Source organism: Urocampus carinirostris, chromosome 4 (assembly GCF_059441175.1).
Source record: "Urocampus carinirostris isolate Australia breed hairy pipefish chromosome 4, RoL_Ucar_1.0, whole genome shotgun sequence".
NCBI lineage: Eukaryota > Metazoa > Chordata > Actinopteri > Syngnathiformes > Syngnathidae > Urocampus > Urocampus carinirostris.
In genome coordinates, this window is record NC_142352.1 from 20,026,684 (window position 1) to 20,047,313 (window position 20,630).

General features: G+C 38.1%; 1 protein-coding gene across 3 annotated transcripts in view; it reads right to left on the bottom strand.

Annotated features, from left to right (window-relative positions):
* Positions 1-20,630, bottom strand: part of lrp4 (low density lipoprotein receptor-related protein 4) — a 136,610-nt gene that overhangs the window by 77,692 nt on the left and 38,288 nt on the right. For all 3 annotated transcript variants that reach the window (XM_088333855.1, XM_088333854.1, XM_088333857.1), the window contains exon 2: positions 8,592-8,738. In XM_088333855.1, the coding sequence (XP_088189981.1) occupies positions 8,592-8,738 (147 nt within the window). The remainder of the gene's footprint in view (positions 1-8,591; positions 8,739-20,630) is intronic.

The following is a 20,630-nucleotide window of genomic DNA, read 5'->3' on the forward strand; positions in this document are numbered from 1 at the left end:
AAAGAGATAAATTGTTTTCTCAAAAACCAACAACTCTGTTTTTTCCGATAACAAAACTTTATTTTGTCCCCAAAAAGCTTGGGATGATTATGAAATAGGCAGAAGGCACAAATCGCTACCCTCGATGGGTTAACGGCTGAAACGAATCGACGATCAGGGCTATCACTAAAAATAAGGAGGCGGTTAAAGCAAGGACATCTTATAAGGAATGGTCTGCAATTTTTCTACAGCTCAAGTTTTTTTAAGATTAATTTTGATGCCTTTTGAAATCAAATTTATGTCGACAAAAAAAATACACAATTGAAACTCAACAAAAACAAAAACATATGAACTAGCTGCAATTTTAGAGAAATATTTTATTTTTAAACCATATTGTGGTCAAGTTGAAAACTTCCCATCCAAAAAAACAAAGCACTCTCCAATATTTTGGACATGGAAAACAATAAAAAGGATGTTTTACAGTGTTAGTGGATCCTCAGTCAAACCTGGCAGATAACTAAAAATTCCAAATAACTCTTCTGCTACATGAATGTTTTTATTATAATGCATTAAAATGGACAATTTTGGTCCAGAGTAAAACTTAAAAAAATAAAATAAACACTGCTGTATCAATGATTAATTTAGAGCGTAGCATCATAAAAGCACATTGTTGGGGGGAATAAAAAAGGTACTCTATGGATCTGAAAAATGGATAAATATTACTTAATCTTTTTGTTTACGTGTGTAGCACTTTGGAAAATTGGATTCAAGACATTTAATCCAATCAAGGCCATATTTTGAGAACAATGAATTCAATGCCTTTTAAGACTTAAGGATCCACCTTCCACCTCTGCATCCACTTGCTACTCCACTTGACCAGCTCATGTCAAGTCACCCCAAAGGAAAATAAAAATTTCATTTCCGTTTACATGTGCATTCATTTATAATGTTAATCATATCCAGCTATATTACACATAGATTACTTATACTATAGCTTAATTTCTATCAGGGGAACCACGGGTTTGGAATGCATTAGATATGCATTACCAGAGGTTCCTATCCCCTGCTATATGGCATTTTTACTCTGCAATCCCCACCTCAGAACAGACTAATAGTCATATCCCGGGGGTTTACTGTATTGCTTTTTGCACACACATGAACCAGCTTATGCATTTCCAGACATGCACGGTGAGATGTCAGCATTAAACTGTATGAATAAAGTGCAGAACATCTTCAGTGGTTCAAATGGGAAAGTCAGCAATACTTATTTTTTTTTAGCTTTGCAACAGTAAGTTAAAAAGTATTCCTTTGTGAATTCATGTTGAAATTCAAACTTGATAGATCAGTGTGTGCTGTTACAACACAAAAATGATGAAAGCATATCACATAAACAAACACTTTACACTTCCCCATAAAATAGTCTCAAGCTTAGAATGTTACTCCAGCTGTGATTTAAAACACCAGCATTACAGAATGCTGGTTCAGTCCTTTTAGACTCACTTGGGTGGTATATTGCTGTTGGTGAGCTCTACACCAGCAAGGCTGCATATTGGTAGGCTCATATTTATAGCTGTCCTGTGTGAAAGAGGTTACACAGAGAATTTTACATCTATCTTCTCTTACTTTTATGTCACCCTCGCTTTACTAAAAGCATTTACGCTTGAAAATGCCCACCTACTCTCAACTCAGCAGGAATCAAACCGCAACCCATGTCCCGCTTCTATTATTGGGTGGTGAAAACGAAAATAAATCTAAGTAAATGTGAATGATGTGCAAAGAGGGGGTATGGACAGCTGGATAAGAATCGCTGGATATATAAATCTCAAACCGTGATTCAGTCAGTTTTGAACATCCTGAATTATTGTGGGTTGTTAGGTTTTATTACACTGTTCTAAGAAAAATAGTTCATGAAAGATAATTCAGATATGAGATCGTAGACTGAAGCATTAAATCAGTCTATTTTGGTTTGGTAGTTTCCACAACACAATATGAGTTTTTCAAGGGTTCAAAATGACACAGCCAAGGTCAACCATCACACATTGAGCATTATGAACAAAATGTATTGTGAAACGGACAAAAAAAGTCAAGAGAAACATTAAAGTTCCAAAAACTATAATATAATATATTGACATATGGATTTTACAATACATACATTCTAATTCATACAGTTGAGCTATAATTGGGAAAAACAAATGTACTCCTCTAGAATATACAGTAGACCAGTTAAAAAAGTTGCCCCGCCTGAGGCCACCTGGTGATTAGAAGTACTGATGTTAAAAAACACACATCATCAGACACAGCCAGATCGACAGCAAAGGACTCACTGGCGCTAAAGCCATACGTAACAACAAAATCGAGGGTGCGTCATCTGTTGTGATTCGACCAAAATCAAATACAAATGCATTTTTCTTTTACATGTATATTTGTTATTTAACCATATGTATGTATATTACACATAATTAGTACTTACTTTATATTAATTTGTCATTTTGATGTTTGTATGTGGGAAACTGGGGTTTTAGAACAAATTAGCTAATTGGGTTTTTATCCTGCTATGCTACAATCAGAACATCAGAAAGTATTAATGTCTTGTTCTGTGGCTGAACGTTACCTGAAATAAAAATAAACAATACGAGGCTAATTGATTACAAAAATTGGAAGTCTCATTAGGATTTACAAGACAACTTTGCTGTGCCTTGATTGACTTTCAAATGTCACCCAACTATAAGCTAATAAAGGACAACTGCCAGCTGCAAAGTCCATTTTCTCCTTACCTTGAAACTCAATAACCTATATAAGTGTTCCTTGAGTGTCATTTGCTTGCTCTTTTACATCAACTGGCTCAAATGCCTCTAAAAAAGGGAAATATGATGTTATTCAAAGTCACTCATTAACCATCCTTCCACCTTAGCTATCTAATACAGCGATTAAACTTTATCCAGAAAAAAAGAGATCAGAACACCTCATTGCAAACAGCGGCACATCTGCAATTTCCACAATTTTCACATGATTCCCACGTTGTAATTAGATTTGAAGTGTACAAGAGCTTCACAGATGTCTGGTTTCTCCGCATTCCTCCATTGAGATGACGAACAATAGTGGCTTTCTCTAAAAAAATGGATTAATTGACATAAATGTGCAAGTTCAAAGCAGAGCCTGGAAGGCACAGAATTGCAGTGTTCTAAAAATGCTAAGAATAGATGACTGTGTGTTTATCAGAAGTGTTTGTGTATACATTCCCACGGTCAAAAAAACTTGTTTTTCCAATCTGCTCATTTGAAGATTAGCATTTAGCACAAGCGTCAAGGGTCAATCACCAATTATATTGCGTAGGTTTGGCAGTGCTCTCCAGGACGCTGACAGGTTTCTACACAGTCTTTCAGATATAGTTACATATAAGAGGATAGGTTTGTTAATAGTCTAGTAGCGTTAGTTGCAGTTCCTGTCAGGCTCAATGAGACGACAACTGGTTACCATTCACAGCTGTGGCCTGCAGGTGGTCGTCGCCAAGTCCTGTAATTTGGACCTCCAGCAGTTTGTTTCCCTTTGCGTTGCTCTCAGTTAATTTATCGCTTCCTCTGGCTTGAGGCAAACTGTAGATCCTGCTCAATGGGTTTCTCGCTCAATCGCCCCAAATAATTATTAGTAATACTTTGAAGTGGCCATTCTAATTGTGGGCTATCTCACGCAAAAAAAGTGCATGGGCTTCAAAATTATTTTTCGGTTATTTAACCACTAAGAAAGCAGGTGCTAGTACATTTTAGCCAAGGCAATAAAGCGATAACAAATTTGTCATATGATTTTTGCCCGCATAAATATAAAAGTTTGATAATTAGTTGATCACCCATGAAAAATCCAGACCAAAATTCAGGAGACGAAGAAGGAGACTAGGACCAGCGAATCATTTCGCAGGGTTAGCGGGAAGCCAGCTCACACCATGAAAACGAAAGGACTACCACCCAGTAAAAATGAGACATAAACAGACAAAGGACACCCAGCACACCCACTCAAAACATGCGGTAAAAGTCTTAGAAAGCAGAAACCCTCATCTTCACTTTGATGGAGGTATGTTGGGTTCTTAGATTCCAATTGAAAAAAAAAAATACAGAGCCTAAATGCAACGCACACTTTGCCAACCAAGACGGGCAACGTGGCAAACTTATTCCACCATTTAAAATAGCATTGCCCGCTAAAATACACTAAAAGAAAAGCAATTCAGCCCCAAACGAGTGCTAGCAGACGAACAATCACCGGGCAATCTGAAAATAATTCCCAAGAAAGCGCTAGCTGAAAACAGTTCCCACTCTGCGAAGGTTTTCAATTTTTTATTGACCTTCATATTGTGGAAATGCTGTTCAATGGTTTGTCACCATCCATTTTTTTTACATTAAGGATTGGTTGAAGCAGCATCAAATTTTGTCATCTTTCAGAGGCAAAAATAAGACTTAAAATGTGATAAAGAAAAAAAGACGGGATAATAATTCCGAATATTATTGATAGACTGATGAGAATATTTTTTTTTGTGATGACTATTTTTGTAATGTAGCCCGGCCTTTGTTAGCACTCTTTCTCTAAATAGCCCATGAACTCTGCAGCCCAAAAACTCTATTACTACAAACCTAAAGAACCATATGCAATTTTGCATGGCCACTGAGTCGTTTAAACCCGGTCGTAGTAAAAAAAAAACATGATTCAGTATTTCTAATTTGTTGTTACTTTATCGTTCCTTGGTGCAGACCCAAAACAAGAATATATCTCTACTGCATCAAAATGCAAAGCATAGCATCCACTCTCAATCAACCAACCATTAGTTTTACCCTTCATTTAAAAAAAAGCTGCCGTATAAAACACTGGTAAAAAGTGAACAAAAGTAAATGGTGAGACTATAGGAGCTAAGCGACACGCCCCCAAACTGAATCAACCAATCAGCTTTAATCAGTGCAGGCCTTCCAATGAACAGTTCAGGGTGTTTAAAAGAGTCGAGTGCGGGGGTCAGAAAGAAGTGGCTATTGAGCTGCATGCAGCTCCATGACGCTCCGTAGTGGCTCTCTGCCACTTTTTGAAAAGTGTTTGATAATGGAAAATGATATAGTTTCAATAGGACAAACATGAGAAACATTCTTAAGGTTTTTCAATGAATATAAATAGAAGGGTGGCAACACATTATGTATATAAGGCTTATGAAAAGCTTTTAATATTTTGGCTCCAAATATCCATCCATCCATTTACGGCACTGCTTATGCTCCGTAGGGCCGCAGAAGTGGCCGGTAGCTGGATTTTAACCCTGGTCCTCTAAACTGTGAGGCAGACGTGCCAACCACTCAATACCACTCCAAACACAAGTGGTTCTTTTTGGTCCGATATGGCTCTTTCAATATTTTGGGTCGTCAAACTAATGGATAGGTGGTTTTCCAAAGGCATCTGGCTGCGTCCCATGAACAGATTTTTGGTGGATAACTCCGAACGGTACACGCAAAAAGTCTTCTAAAAAGTTCCCTCAGTGAAAAAGAGGCTGAAATATCTTCGAGAACCATCTGATGCAATTTAGATTTTGAGTTGGAATTTAGACTTGGAATTTGGCTAACCATCACCAGACTGTTTTGGTCTGAAGAATGATGTATTGGGATCAACAATGCTATTGCAGCTACTTTAACTCAATGTAGTTTCCCACTGATGATTTGGAGCTGCCAATACAATCAACCGTCTGGCCATTTAAACCATGTTTAGTGGCCTTTGCCATGAGCAAAGTAAACGGACAGAGTACTGATCAAACTGTACAAATGAATTCGAACAGTCAGACTATGTGGTTCGATCTCTGTCAGCTAGTTTTGCTCGCTCTCTCCTTCAATAAGCACCACACAAGAGATCAACAAACCACAATCAGATACTTAACTGGCCACGGATCAATAGCACTTGGTATCACTTCTCAATATCTTCACACCCAACCAACCCAGAAACCAGATATGGAGGAGTGCTCTTTTTCTTGACAACTACAATGTTGGGTGTTCATCGGTGGGTATGTTTACGTGCAGGCAATAATCCAATTGGAAACAGAATATGGCCAGTTTCAGATTTTGTAAAGCCATGTAGACGTGCACAATAATCTGATGAACGTCTTTGACTTGACAGAGTATTTTTTTTTTGGCTGGATTAGTCCTGTCATTTTAAGATTACTGGTACATGTATACATATTTGAATAGTGTGATTCTGAACAGGCCCAATTTCCCTCACAGGATATCTTTATACCGCAAAGCACTATGGAACTTGTAATACAGAGGACAAATGATGCACACAAACTCCAGATTACAGAACAAAAAAAAGCTTCATGTGTAGTGGATTTCTCAAGGACTTATTATTTTTTTATTATTTTCTGCCCCATGCCTAAAATACCACACAAATATGTAGTGTAAGTCTATGCTTTTGGCTAGCCACATACGGGCAGATCTGTTTGACACATGATACGCAGCAATAGAACGCACTTTTGAAACACGGAAACAAGCAAGTGACATTATTTAAATCATCCTTTATTTAATGTAAAAAGTTAAATACAGAGCGTCCATCAATTTGCCGAAAAATGTACTTCCCACTTCGCCCCTGTAATCAGAATACTCACAAATGCCATGTATACTGGGTTATTCGTTGGTCTCTACGCATGTAAACAATTCATTCGAATTGCTTCAGAAATCCAATATTCTGTTTCCAATTGGATTATTCCCCACATGTAAACGCAATGAGTGCCTCAGAAACCTTGCTCACTGATGGAGTTTTACCGCAAGGAAACATACGCCAACGACAGACGCCTCTGCTTGCTTCTACCTAAGAAATACTACCATGCCCAGACCAGTGAACCATTTAGTGTTTCCCTTGGTGATGATGGGAGCCATATGGGTCCAATTATACATATTCCTTTTATTATTTTATTCTTACTTTTTACAGGAAATGGTTGCCTGAGCACATGGCGTTCCTTCTTGGCAATGTACTCAAGTGCAGTCGTTACATGAATTAGTGCCATACGGGGATGAATTAAATTGGTCGAACGCCTGCTAGAATGGATTTACGTTGTTAGTATTACTTAGCAGGTCAGCTTCAAAACTGTCGTTTACACCGTTTTTTGTTTTTGTAACTGAAAGCATTTTGAGCACCTCAGGTCAAATACTGAACAAAAACGCCTTTATTACATACACTGTAAGACAGTAGTATACTCTGATGTAATTATGTCTGTTGACTAATAGGATAATTTACAGTTTAATGGTGATTTTAGGATGTGTATTGGTAGGATGGAACGTTAACAAACCAGTGTTGTTTTTTTGTGTGTTTTTTTTAAAGGCTTAATTTATGCAAAATGCCATATCACATTGCTCCGAGTCATGTTTCATTTTATTGGCAAGGTACAATTGTACTGTCCCTCTGGTATGATGTCACAATATTTATGTGGCAGACCTAGCTATTACCATGCCATCCACACAGTGCAACGTTGAAACTTAAAACAATATATCCTGTTTCTTAGATGTGAGCAAAAAATCCCACAGCTGATGTATTGATATTCTTTCAATCTGTGAGACTTTAATCATCTGGGAGCTGAAATGGAAAAATCCTGTATGGTCATAATGTGTGTTTTTGGCTGATTAATGTTTTCAATTATATTTACCCCCGTTATTCATTTTGCTGGGTTATTCGAACTTCTCATATGGTAAATGTTACAGTTACCAGAAAAATTGGAAAATCTGAGTGTGTCTGAATTCATTTTCTGCTAGTTGACACACAGCCTGTAACCATTTATCTGGGACCTCTGTTAATTGAACCGTCGTCCGATCAGGTCACTGTACTATGCCGACATAGCAAAAAAAATATGTTTTGTGTGTGTCTATATATATATATATATATATATATATATATATATATATATATATATATACATATACATATACAAGAGATTAGTGGAGAGATTTTATTTAAATACAATAAATCCATTATCCCCAATCTCATATTACTGCAAGCTGAGAACGGCAGGAGGCCAATTGGTGAGCAGAGGTGCCTTTGTGGCCCACCAAAATCAAATGCTATGTTGTGGCCGCAATCCGTTATCCCAAGTAGACAATTGAGACATGCATGACATTTTTCTTCTGGTTTTATTACGCCTAAAATGAACACCCGTGCAGCCATTATCCATGGTCAGCTATTGGTACGAGTGGGGGCCGGCAGAGCACTTATCAAATATGGGGGAGGGGGACTTCAATGGTTTACACATAGTACGGGGGCTTTTGGTCTTCATTAACCGCAATAAACGAGGGATTACAGTGAATTTACACAAACACGATACAGCTACAACATTTTTTCCATCTCAAATGATTGTAGTTAAAATTATACTAAACATCAGGTGGTGGTCTAGTGAAAATGGAGCTTTTCTTAACATTATAATTTCAATTGAGTTTAAAGTCCAAAACAGAATCACTCTGCACCATATAAACAACTTAATTAAAGTACACAAAACAAAATGGACTGATAGTTAATTTTACTTTGCCAAACCCATCAGAAGTCATTTTTGGCATGGTTTCACAAACTGGAAGTTGAGTGAAATGAGAATATTTGTGAAACAAATAGGGTAAACTTACTGCATCCATCTTCATCACTATGGTCACCGCAGTCGTTGTCTCCGTCGCATTGCCACTGGGAGGGTATGCAGGTGCACTCGCCAAAAGCGCTGACTGCACATGTGAAGTGGTTCCTCCCACAGGAACACTCAGCACTTCCTTCAACTCCTACACACATTAAAAAAAAAGATTAATATCCACAGAGATTAACGAGGAATAGGCTAATCAGAAGAGTAAAAATCTTATCGAGGAAACGGTTGATCTTATATGTAATAAAATTGGAAAATCTAAGACGATACAGTAGACACCCAGGATAGGGCGTCTTCACCTCACGATGTTTTCACTTTATGATGTGGAATAAGACGTTTTTTCGTCTCTTAGTAAAAACATTTTGCATCACGGAAATGCTGAAATGCTATTGGCTGATATACCTCCCACAATGCCTTTGTCTCCATTCAGTTCAGAATCTTGTTCCCTTTATAAAGACTTTGCAATTTAGTGTGGTACTGTACGGAATTTTTTGTATTGTATTAGCAATGGTTCACTTGACTTGCAGTGACGCTGAATGGAAGAGCAAAAACATAATTGTGGAAATGAAGCTTGCGATTAACAAGATTGCAAGGAAAAGGACCCTTGCTAAATAGAATGGCTGTTACCAATGAACAATCAGGGCATTTATGGGAAAAAAAAATTAGGCGAATGAAGCACCTTTGTTTTCTAATCTAGATCCTCGCATGTGGAAATTTTAAAATCACTTTCATTTTAATCAGCAGTCTTCACGTGGCCAGCTCAATTAACGTCACCTTAAAATGTAAATACAAATTTCATTTTTCACTCATATGTACATTTATTCATAATGGTATTAACCCATGTGCATGTATATTAAACACGAGTAGTACGTACTGTATACTCTTTAGTTTTCTAAAATTCTTGTATCTGGGTTACCAGCGGTTTTCAACGCATCAGGTAATCACCATAGTTTTCTATTCCCGCCAAACGGCAATTTCACTTTGCGACCCCAAACTCTGTGGGGTTTACTGTATACCTTTTGTTTATTGAAATTCCAGCCAACGTTTGCTCCATCCGTTGAAAATGTATTGAATGTATAATGCATACAAAAACAGAAAACAAAAAATTTGATTTCTTGTGTGATGGAACATCCATGAGAAACAACTTCAGGTACTTAGTGTGCTCAGAAAGATACAATCCTACATGTGTCTGCCAGTTTGAACAAGTGCCGTCATGTCAACTCAGATTCCCCTTGAGATGACATCTTTCCAAAGCAGCGCACCGGTTGATTTATTCACATTTTCCAAATTCACTGATTGTGTACAACGAAATACGCAAGAAGAAATGTGTTCAATGAAAGAAGAAAATATTTCAGGTAAATTAGAAATTTGCAGAAAACTGAGTGAAAGACACAATGGTAATGCGTCATGGTAATAACGTAAGCTATTGATTTATGTTTAAAAAGTTTGGCACACACACAAAAAATGTTCCTCTCCAAACTTTTTCCACTTTTTTTGTTAACAAATCACCCAAAAATAAAAAAGGGACGACTGGTTGAAGCCAAAGGCTTATAGAAGACTGACCCGTCCCATAAATAACTTTGGTTTCTTCTTCTATCCATCATTTCAACTCATCATTTCTTTCATTATTTCAACAATCATTTATCGCTTAAAGAGCTGCCAAACATTGAAAAACATTTCAGAATGGAGGACGACAATTTTCACTTTTTTTATATAGTAAATTTTTTTTTTTTATAGTCAAAAGTGGTTGTTAGACGGTATTTTCAATTAAAAAGAAAACACACACCAAACCTGCTGCTAATGCAAATACGAACCAAATGATACTCATGTGACAGAAATAAGGGGAAAAAAGCTGAGCACTGATTGATTTTTTTCAGTTTTCCTACAAAATGCTTTTTTTGTAAATTTGTGTAAACTGGCTAAGTAAACTACGAGAAAGCGTGGTATTTGGTAGCACTATAGACAATTTAGTATATGTTTTAATTCACAATATATAATTTACATATTACAAGCATGAAAATGGGTCAGGGGTTAAAAAAGTGAAAATAAACATTGTTCTTAGATTTTTTTTTTAATCTGATCTTTCCCCTTACTCTTTAGCAATAATAGTCCATAAAGCCAGGAACAAAGCATTTTCACACGTTTATTTATGAAATGGGATCGAGCAAGCCACAAGGCCCTCTCGTCAACATGCGTGCAGCATTTGACAAATTAACTAAAAGCAGAACATTTTTGGTATATCCAGTATATTAGGCCAGAGCATATGTTGTCATATAAACACAAAATAAATGAGATTTTATATCATTACACAACTGTGTTTTCATGCCAAGCTTCTGTTTACCTTAACGTATCTTGACGACCACCAAAACTATCCTTCCACAACAAACTCGGAGGAATACACAAGTTCACAAATGGTTTGGGATGTGATCGTGTGGGTGTGTGTGTGTGTGTGGTTTCTGGCCTCTTCACAAAGGCATCAGTCAACCCAGGAGGGCCTGGCAGAGAGCTCAGTAACCTTCAGATCCCTCCCACTGCACTAAATTAATGGCCTTTCTTTTTTTCATCCCCCATTCTTCTTCTCATTCCTTTCTTTTCACCATCCCTTCATCACACTTCCCCCTAAAGCTGTCCCTCTTATTTTCAGCTCTTCCCACCTTCTCTTCCTCCATGACCCTTATTTACAGACTCTTGGGTCTGCCAACATGATTAAGAAAAGGGGGCACCCCAATTCCAGATTTTTTTGGGTTCATCATGTTTGCATTGTTGTGGAATCTGTCGTTTCAGTAATTTAGCACTTCACACTGTGTAGACCCTGCCTTATAACGTTTTAACTTTACGGTGTGGCATAAGAAATGAAATGAAAATGAAAAAATGAAATGATCTGCATTTATATAGCGCTTTTCAAGTCAAGACTTCCCAAAGCGCTTTTCAGTGTGCTTCACATTTCCGAATAGCGGGCATGCAGCCATGCAAGTCGCCAACCTGCTTATTGGGGGCATTAGGGGTTCAGTGTCTTACCCAAGGACACTTCGACATGTAACACGGAGGAGCCGGGATTCGGACTGCGATCTCTTGATCCCAAGACGAGCGCTCTACCTTCTGAGCCACTGCCGCCCCTGACGATGTTTTCAGACCCCTTTTGAGTCATTTTTCACATGCGACATCAACAACAAATGATTTAATCCAAGATAGCATATTTGTGATGCGATATGCGACCTTATTGTTTTATGCTCCAACACAGACCTCAAACACATCAACAACCCTGACAATAAAAATTTAAAAATCCATAATTTTGCAAACTACAAAGCACATAGTATTATAAACCAATTTCAACTTATAAAGTGAATACAAATGTTTTAATATAATACATAGATTCTGCCTAACAAAGTTTTCCTTGCAGGTAATGAATACTGCATTTTTTTACACTGAATTTATTCGGAAAGGTACAAGGTTTGCCATAATGTTGAAGGGAGAAGCAAAAACAGGACAACCATAGAAACAAAGCTTGTGATCATCAAGAAATACAAAGAGGAAACAAAAATCCTATCCTCGCTCAGTTGCAACTATTATTAAAAAATAAGGAGGTGGTTAAAGCAAATACTTCTTTAGAGGTCCTGGCAATTTTTGCAAGTGGAATTTTTAAATCAATATCAATTTGAATCCGCCGTCAGCGTTTCTTGACCCCCACTACACATAACAGATTCTCTCCTCGACCAGCTCAAGTCACGTCACATCAAATGTAGATATAAATTCATTTTCTTTACAGTATACATTATGCATCATTATGCAGATTAAATAATGTTATTTAATCTGATAAATTTTATTTTCTATATACAATTTTGTTATTTGTAGGTTTTCTGTGCTAATTACCATTGGATTCTATCCCCTGCAATAAGGCAATTTCCATTCCTCAGAATGTATTGTCATATGCCGAGGGTCTACTGTATAGAAAGGCCTGTGTCTTTACATGGATGTCAATTGTTTGAGGTTTTCATTATTTAGAACCTTTTATATCTGTTTTAAAGTTATTTGTCTCATTTCAAAGTTGAAATAAGACTATCCATTATTTATTTATTAACAAAGAAATTGAATTGGAATTGTATTTCATGTCACTGATTTCAACGTTGTGAAACATTGTATGCAACGAGATTAGACATGGCACTCCAGGGTAAAACATGAACAGTTCATAATTAACTATTTTTCATAAAATCACACCAACAGCTTGTTTGTTTAAGAAACAACATTTTGTGTGGGTTCCAGAATCAGCGAGGAGCTGCCAGCTAAGGCGGTGGGGGGCTTTGGAGACTACCAGCATGACTAACCTCCGATGCATCCACAGATAGCAAATCACAAATCCAGCCAGTTTAAAAGACACTGCGCTTTAAGTGTGTGTGTGTGTGTGTGTGTGTGTGTGTGTGTGTGTGTGTGCATTCAACTTCCAGTCTTGAACAAAAATGCAAATAAATAAATGTATAGCAGAATAATGGGCGGTACTGCTCCAACGGACTGAGATACTACTCCGTAAGATTCCATACAAACGTGAGTGGTTTTTCTGAGGGCACCTTGGCCTCGTTCAGCACATTATTGAAAAACCCACTACGCAAGCTAGACAAGTGGAAGAAAATATAATATAAAGACTTCCAACTCACCAATGGGAAATGTTGCTAACGGAATTGTTGAGTTTGGTCGTCAGGCAACAAAATAACGAGGAACGGCTAAATTCTCCATTCACCTGCTGTGGCCAAAAGCTGCAGCGTGTGTTTTAACAGGAAAATGTTGTAAGAGAAAACATGGGCCACCAAGGATCCACCGCTATTTTGGCCACAAACTGTCTAAATGGGCCTGCTGTGGAAAAGCACAGGTGGTCCTACGTCTCGAGTAAACACAAATGATACCGCAAACACCACACCTTGACGGCCCCACATACAGCGTATGGATCTCGAAATGTAGCTCTCCTGACTGTAGACCAGAAGAAATGACAGCATGCAATTCTTGGATCTAATGTAATTTGCAGTTCTTATAAATGACTGTTGGTGGAACGATGGGAGAGAACATTGGAGCCAAAACACACAATAAAAACCTGAGCTGGAGAGCAGACTTTGAGCTACTAGGTAAAACAGTAATTAGCCATAAACCGCCCAGGAGACTACTTGGAGGGTCGGAATGTAATTTTTGTCAGAGTGTCCTACTTTGAAAACCGATAAACAAGAATCATAGTGGCTGATTAAGCAATCTGCGATGGCAACAGGCTAAGACAGTAGTGCAGAGTGAATGCATAACGCTCTCTGGGTTTCCTGTTGGTCACCAAATTCACCGGCAGTAATCGCGTAGTCGCGCCAGAGCAACTGTGTCCCAGCAACTGTTGAGCTTCAGCTTCAAGCAGCTGCATTGAGCAAAGTAGTCCAACAGTGTTGCACTGGCACAATGTAACCAATTGGTGTACTACCCTACTGTCAGCCAACAGTGCTGATGATTTCTCTCTTTGGAAAAACTGCTGCAATAGCACTGTTATACAAAAGAACCCTGTAGATCAAACCATGATTAACAAGGTCAGTAAAGTCTAAATACATTTTGCGAGTATCAAGTTGTAAAGAAAAAAGAGACCCCAGGATAAGACAATCTGTTCCGAGTTAGGTATAGCAAAGTAAAATTGTCTAAGTCGGGGTATAGAAACCTATAGTAATTAGCTAATGCATTCCAAACCTCAGGTACCAAACATAAAAACAAAACCGAAATAGAATATATTAATGACTACTTATGTGATTAAATTGCCTCTTTATCTTTAATATTAGCCAGGATTGCCAGTTGAATACAGATTTGCAACTTAGCTAGGGTAGCAATTTGTGTGCTTTATTCATTTGTATTTCTTGATAGTCAAAAGCTTTGTTTCCTTAGTTATCGTGTTTTTTGATTCTCGCTTTCGCATCACTGAAAGTCTCAAGACCCTTAGCGAATAAAAAGAAAATTCCTAATTGTATCGCTGACTTGCAAAGTCTTTACAAAGTACACAAAATTCTGAAATGAATAAAGAGCATGTCGTTTGGGAGATACTTAGCCAATAGGACATTTGCATTTTCATGTTGACGTGACAGAAACTAATAATTTTACATGACGTTGACCAATAACAGACATGCATTTTAGAAACGTAACTCTTCATATGGACTCGCACCACAAAGTTTGAATTTTGTATGATTTGGGGCATGCGAAAAGTTGTTGTTGATGGTGTAGTATTGTTGGGAATGTCGTAACGAAATCCCATAAAACAATTTTATTCCACACCGTAAAGTGAAAGTGTGGGGAACTCGTGTCCTGAGGTCTACTGTATGTCAGGAAGATTGAAACTGAAAGGTTTAATTTATAGAACTTCAATAAGGGACTATGGAGACAATAAATAATATATTGTACCGTGTTCACTTTCAGATCTAAACTTCTGTACGTTTTTGTGTGAAATGGTGTTGGAATATCTTAATTCAATGCATTAAATCAGTACGCAAACATCTAATTCCTCCCAGAATAGCTCAGCACATACACAAAGCAACAACTCATGGAAGATCTAACATTGGTTTGTTCCGAAAAACTTGACAGTCATTAGATAATTACCACACCCATGAAAAGTTAAGCGGAATCTTTCTGGCACGGAACTAAAGCGAGATATCTACTTAATTGACGAATAATTAAGCAACTTAGCCAACTCTGTGGTTAGTCCTGGTCAAATTTGGGTTTAAAAAAAAAAAAGCCTTGTTGAATAAAAACCCAAAAGTGATGAAGCCTTAAAGAATGTGTATTTTCATTCAAGATCGAAAATGTGCGCACATTTTTGAATGTTCTGAGTTGCCATAAAACAGAAAATCTGTTTGACCGAATTTTTATATTAAGTTAAAGGTGGCTATTAAAAAAATGCAAACCATGTATCTATCGTTAAAGGCTATACTTTCTTTAGCTTTTTAAAAACATTTTTTCAATCACATTTATCTGTAGAATGTTTTGAGCGTAAAAATTGATGGGTTTCCGTTCAAGGTTTCAGATGGACGTTGAAATGTGCACAAAACAGATTCTTGAGCCACTCGTCCAAAAAATATACTTTGTTGGAAAAATGTTGCGAGACTACTTTACGAAGAGTGTTCACAGCATCCCAGTGAAGGATGTTCTCTCCAGGTTTTGAATTCAATTCCAATTGTGGTGGGTACCCACACTTGTACTGTAGTCTGATTCTGGGCTGCATTTTACCCGCAGGCTGCTAACTGAAGAGAGCCGCTTTAGAACATCTGGCAGATGTATTTTCCGGATTGTAAATTGCCCGTTTTTTTATAGGTTGATCATTCTGTTCCTGCAACAACAGATCATGTGTATTTTAAAGATGAATTATAATCAATGCAACCATTCTATTTCTTAAAGTCTTTGTTCATGTTATAAACTCAAAATGATTCTATGGCAATATACGAGTTCCTTTTAAGTTTTTGAATCACACAAAGAACACATTCACAACATTCCCTGCGGTTCTGTGGGTTTTGCCACGCTGACATGACTGCAAGATGCCAGACAGGCCAGTTCCTTTGCTCTGTTGGCTCATCTTCACCTACTAATTTGCCCGTCATAGGTCATGCAGCATCAGTCCCGCCAGTCGGTAACCACAGCAACACAATTTGAGCCTTGCTGGGTGAATTGTGTGAAAGAGATGCAGAGGTTTTTAAATTCAAACGCACTTGAAAATGTGCAGTTTCGGGATTTAGGAATACACATAAATTGACTGACAAGAGAGTTCAGAGTCGATGCCAACTGTTCAAAGCATAACTCAAAATCTTTCTGGACAGGCCCGTCATCACAAGCTCATCCTCTGGCTTGCCCACTGGCACACAACGTGGGTTTCTTTTCACACCTGCTCATCTCAGCCTTTCATTTAAACTCGCATCACACAGTGGCATTCAATCACTTTCTTACAGCTCGGCAAGAGGGCGTGTGTTTTTAAACCTCTGCTGGATGACCTTTTAATGGCAGACCCGAGTTAAATCCTGCGATGCTCTGCCACGTTAGTCATGCAGTGATTCATTGAAACAAAAAACATGAAGAACACATACTGAACAACGCTACAGCCAATTACCTAAATGCAACATAGTACGCTTTCTGTCTCCCCTTAAAAGAAACAACAACATCATAATTAGAATGTCATTGATATATTGCCCTGCTGCAAAACACCTCACAAGTAAATCCGTGTAGCGAGTGAATTAGATGGCCAAAAACTGAAAACATGCGCACACACACGATACATAACTGGCCAGCCATTTCAGAATCGAGTTCCAACGTAACACTGACTTGGCCAGCAATGAGTGCAGGGCTGCCGCTCATTTCGGCTGGCAATTTGTTGAAGGAGAGAGCCAGTCAGAATGACACGAATATGGAAGACAACAAGAACGAATATTACAAATTTGAAAATGGAAGGACCCAAGAAGCTTGTTTGGGTCTCAAAAGCAACTCCGTTTGTTTTGTGTCTATTCAAGCTGAGGTTATGATTTTTTTTAAAACCAGCAAGCATGAACGGTCTGATATAATGACATGTTCATTTTTCAGCTTCACCTTTGCTCATATCATGTTACGGTTACAAAAGGCATTTGCAAAAGATCCTGGTGCTGCATATATATCTGTCAAATATTTCAAAAAGTTTTTTGAAGATGAGATCAACATTGTTGTACTCAAAGGTTACCCGTTTGGAATGCATTTCTAAAATACCGAGTTATCATGTTTTTGTTACGATGATATTACCGAATAGTAATTATTCAAAGTAGGGTTAAAATAGGCAGAGTCAACAGATAAAACATCAGCCTGGTGTAAAGGCAAAAGGCATTGAGTGATTTACATATACAGTATAAACTAGAGGTTGATTAAAAAAAGAAGTTTTGGGGAAGAATAGGTCAAGTATTCAAAAAAAACAATTATTTCTGAGGCAGGTAAAAATCAAACTTCAGAGTAAATTATAATGACCCAGCACTGGTTACAAGGGTGGGTTTCAGGACTACTCAGGTGGTATTTTGGGGCTACCTGGTAACACGTTGGTGACCCATGTTTCAAAATATATGCCAAAAAAAATGTCAATTTTGATTTCATCTGTCGTTCTTGGCAATCCTGATTTTATATACTTTTCAAACAAGCAAACCCATTTTAAACATAAAACGATTGGTGCCACTTTAGGTCCAAACATTGAAAAAGGAAGTTAATAGTATGCTGCAAGCACAGCGGTGGACAGAAGAACATAACTTTGGCGCGACCGGAACGGGCAGTGGACCCAAATGCGTAACGTTTCACACAATGCTTTATTGGGGAATCGAGAAAGTCAGGCGAGGAGAAAAAAAACACAACAGCGAGGAACAGGAAGCCCTCGCAAACGAAGCGAGGTCGGAGATCAGAAGCAAGTTGGGCAGTTGGGACGGGAGAACGGAGCATGGTCGGAGATTCGGACAAGTCAGGTAACAGACAAGCAGGAAACAGGAACGGGTCGGGAGCAGAACGGGAGCCAGAGTCAAAAATGATTGCCTTGCATGGGCGGAGGTTTGCTGACGGACTGACAAGAAGTGAACGAGAATTAAGTGTTTAAATAGGAGGACTAATTAGGGAATGAGTAGCAGCTGGGGCTGACGAGTGAGCGCAGGTGTGGGCAAATGGCAAATCATGACAAACCTAGTCAGCAACATAGCACAGAAAATTAGCGGCTGCTCTTTCTGCAGGGTATTGCCGGCTTGCGCTACCACATGAGAGCCAACTTCAAAGTATTCTCTTACCATGGCCACCACCTCTTTGACCTGTTGTGCTATGGCAGATGCTCTGGTTAAACAGGGACTAACAGAGTTTTTTAGTGCCATCACTACCCTAAACAAGTGCACACAAGTGTGTGAGAATAAAAATATATACAAACATTCACCTACTTAAAACCATTGGACTTATGAAAAACGGTAGATCTGAACATTTTTTTCTGGATGTCGAAAAACATCCGGACATGGCTGCAAGTTAGATTTTGTATTGTGTGCGCGTTTTTCTGGACATTACTGTGTGCTTCGTTCCCTCGATACTGGCGTGTGGTGGGGCTGTGAGAGGTCAGCCAACATCCACCCCGAAGAAGAAATCAGCTTCCTCTTCCTAGCTCATGTGTAAACATACTTTATTGAACCTCTAGCGCACTAAAAACTTTGACATTTTTATTGTTTAATATCTCGTGCATCCATTCAATTTGGTTGGTGTAAAGTGTGAAGTATAAAGAAGAGACAAGCCGTTTCTTTTGAAATGAAAGTGAAATAAGAAAGCTTAATGCGGTTGAGAAAATGGTCAGATGTTTTTTTTTTGGCCACTCTCTACTACTAAGGACTTCTTGAAGCCCATCTTCCAAAAGTACCGTATTTTCCGCACAATAGGGCGCACCCCCAAAAAAAGTTTTTGGTCCTAGATCTTCCATAGATAAGGCGCACCGGGTTATAAGGCTACAATGGGAACGTCGACAAAACAGTCAGATGATTCAGTCAAACTGATTACCCCCTTAACATTCCCAAAGCTTGCAAAGAAGCAAATACGTGTCGTAGACACATGCGAATGCGGTGTCCGTACGATGTCACTCAAATGCATCATTTCAAATATCATTCGGAAGGTTAAAGTCTTGGGATTCAAGAAATGCCAACCATTCCTTAGTTTCTACTTTCTTTTTCGCTCGCAACTTTACTGTGCATATGACAATAAACACTTGGAATTTAGTTTAATTCACTCAACTCATCACAGCAACATCAAGATCGTTCTAAAACAAGATACTGGGAAAGTATAAAGCCGCATAGCTCACCTAAGTTCTCACGTTCAAAAATGATACGCAACCATGGTCTTCTTACAACCGTTAGTGTAGTAAATCCAGAAGAGTAAAATATTTACAAATACAGACTAATGAAACATGTTTCTTTATGGCGTAGTTTAGCAAGCTTGCTATTCAGTCATCTTTTTCGGCCAATTGCAGGGTTTGTTTTGGGCCTCTAGCCTATCCGAGGCTCCGAATAACTTCAGCCAATAGCGATCAATTCAAATGATGATTGACACATCTTTTTCGGCCAATTGCAGGGTTTGTTTCGGCCCTCTGACCTATCCGAGGCTCCGAATAACTTTAACCTATCTTGTTTGTAAGTAGGGCAGCATCTGTACCCTGCTTATGCACAGAATATTATATATCCATGTTAAATTGCTTTACTCTGTTACACGTCTACACAATTTTCATTGCCACGTGTCTACAAACACAACCTTGCATATATTGCCTATATCTTGTAACTCTTTAAAAATATATTTTATCTTTAAAGTTGTTTTTACTTTGCTTACCCTGGAGTGCCACACCTACTTTTTAAGAAATGTTTACTACTTTGTTATCATTGACACAAAAAAAAACTATTCTATTCCATTCTAAAAAGAACTGCGGGTCTGTTGATCATAACTACGAACGGGAAAGCCTCGTGTGGTGTTTTTCTGAGGAGTGGGAGAGAAAACAGAGCAGACCAGGAGACTGTAACGAGTAAGAAAGTGAAAGAAAATGTTGTCTATTTGTTCAAGGCCTGCTGAGGCAGCACCACAACTGTCAAACCAGTCAGATAAAAGGCTAGCTGTTGAGAGAGAATGACAGTTTTGACAAGCTTTGGTGTCAAAATGTAATGATGTTGGCACAGACTGAAATGTGTGGAAAAATGATAAGGTAAGTATAATTTGGGTCATTATCAGTTCATTGCCAAGCTGAAGTTTGCTGTGTGTTATCTGGGTCAGTTTCAATTAATGTATACAATTTAATACCATTGTCTTATGCCTCACAAAATTTTGTTGTGGTACGCTGACAATTTATATTTTGACATACTTGAATGGATAGGGTTTTGAGTAAATATATATATATATATATATATATATACACAGAATATTTATCATCTATGTCACCAGTAAGTGTGTAGACTTTGAACCTCAGACAGAATGTTATCAGCTGCACTACCATTATTTGCTTCATCAAACTTTGATGTCGACACCCTATAACCTC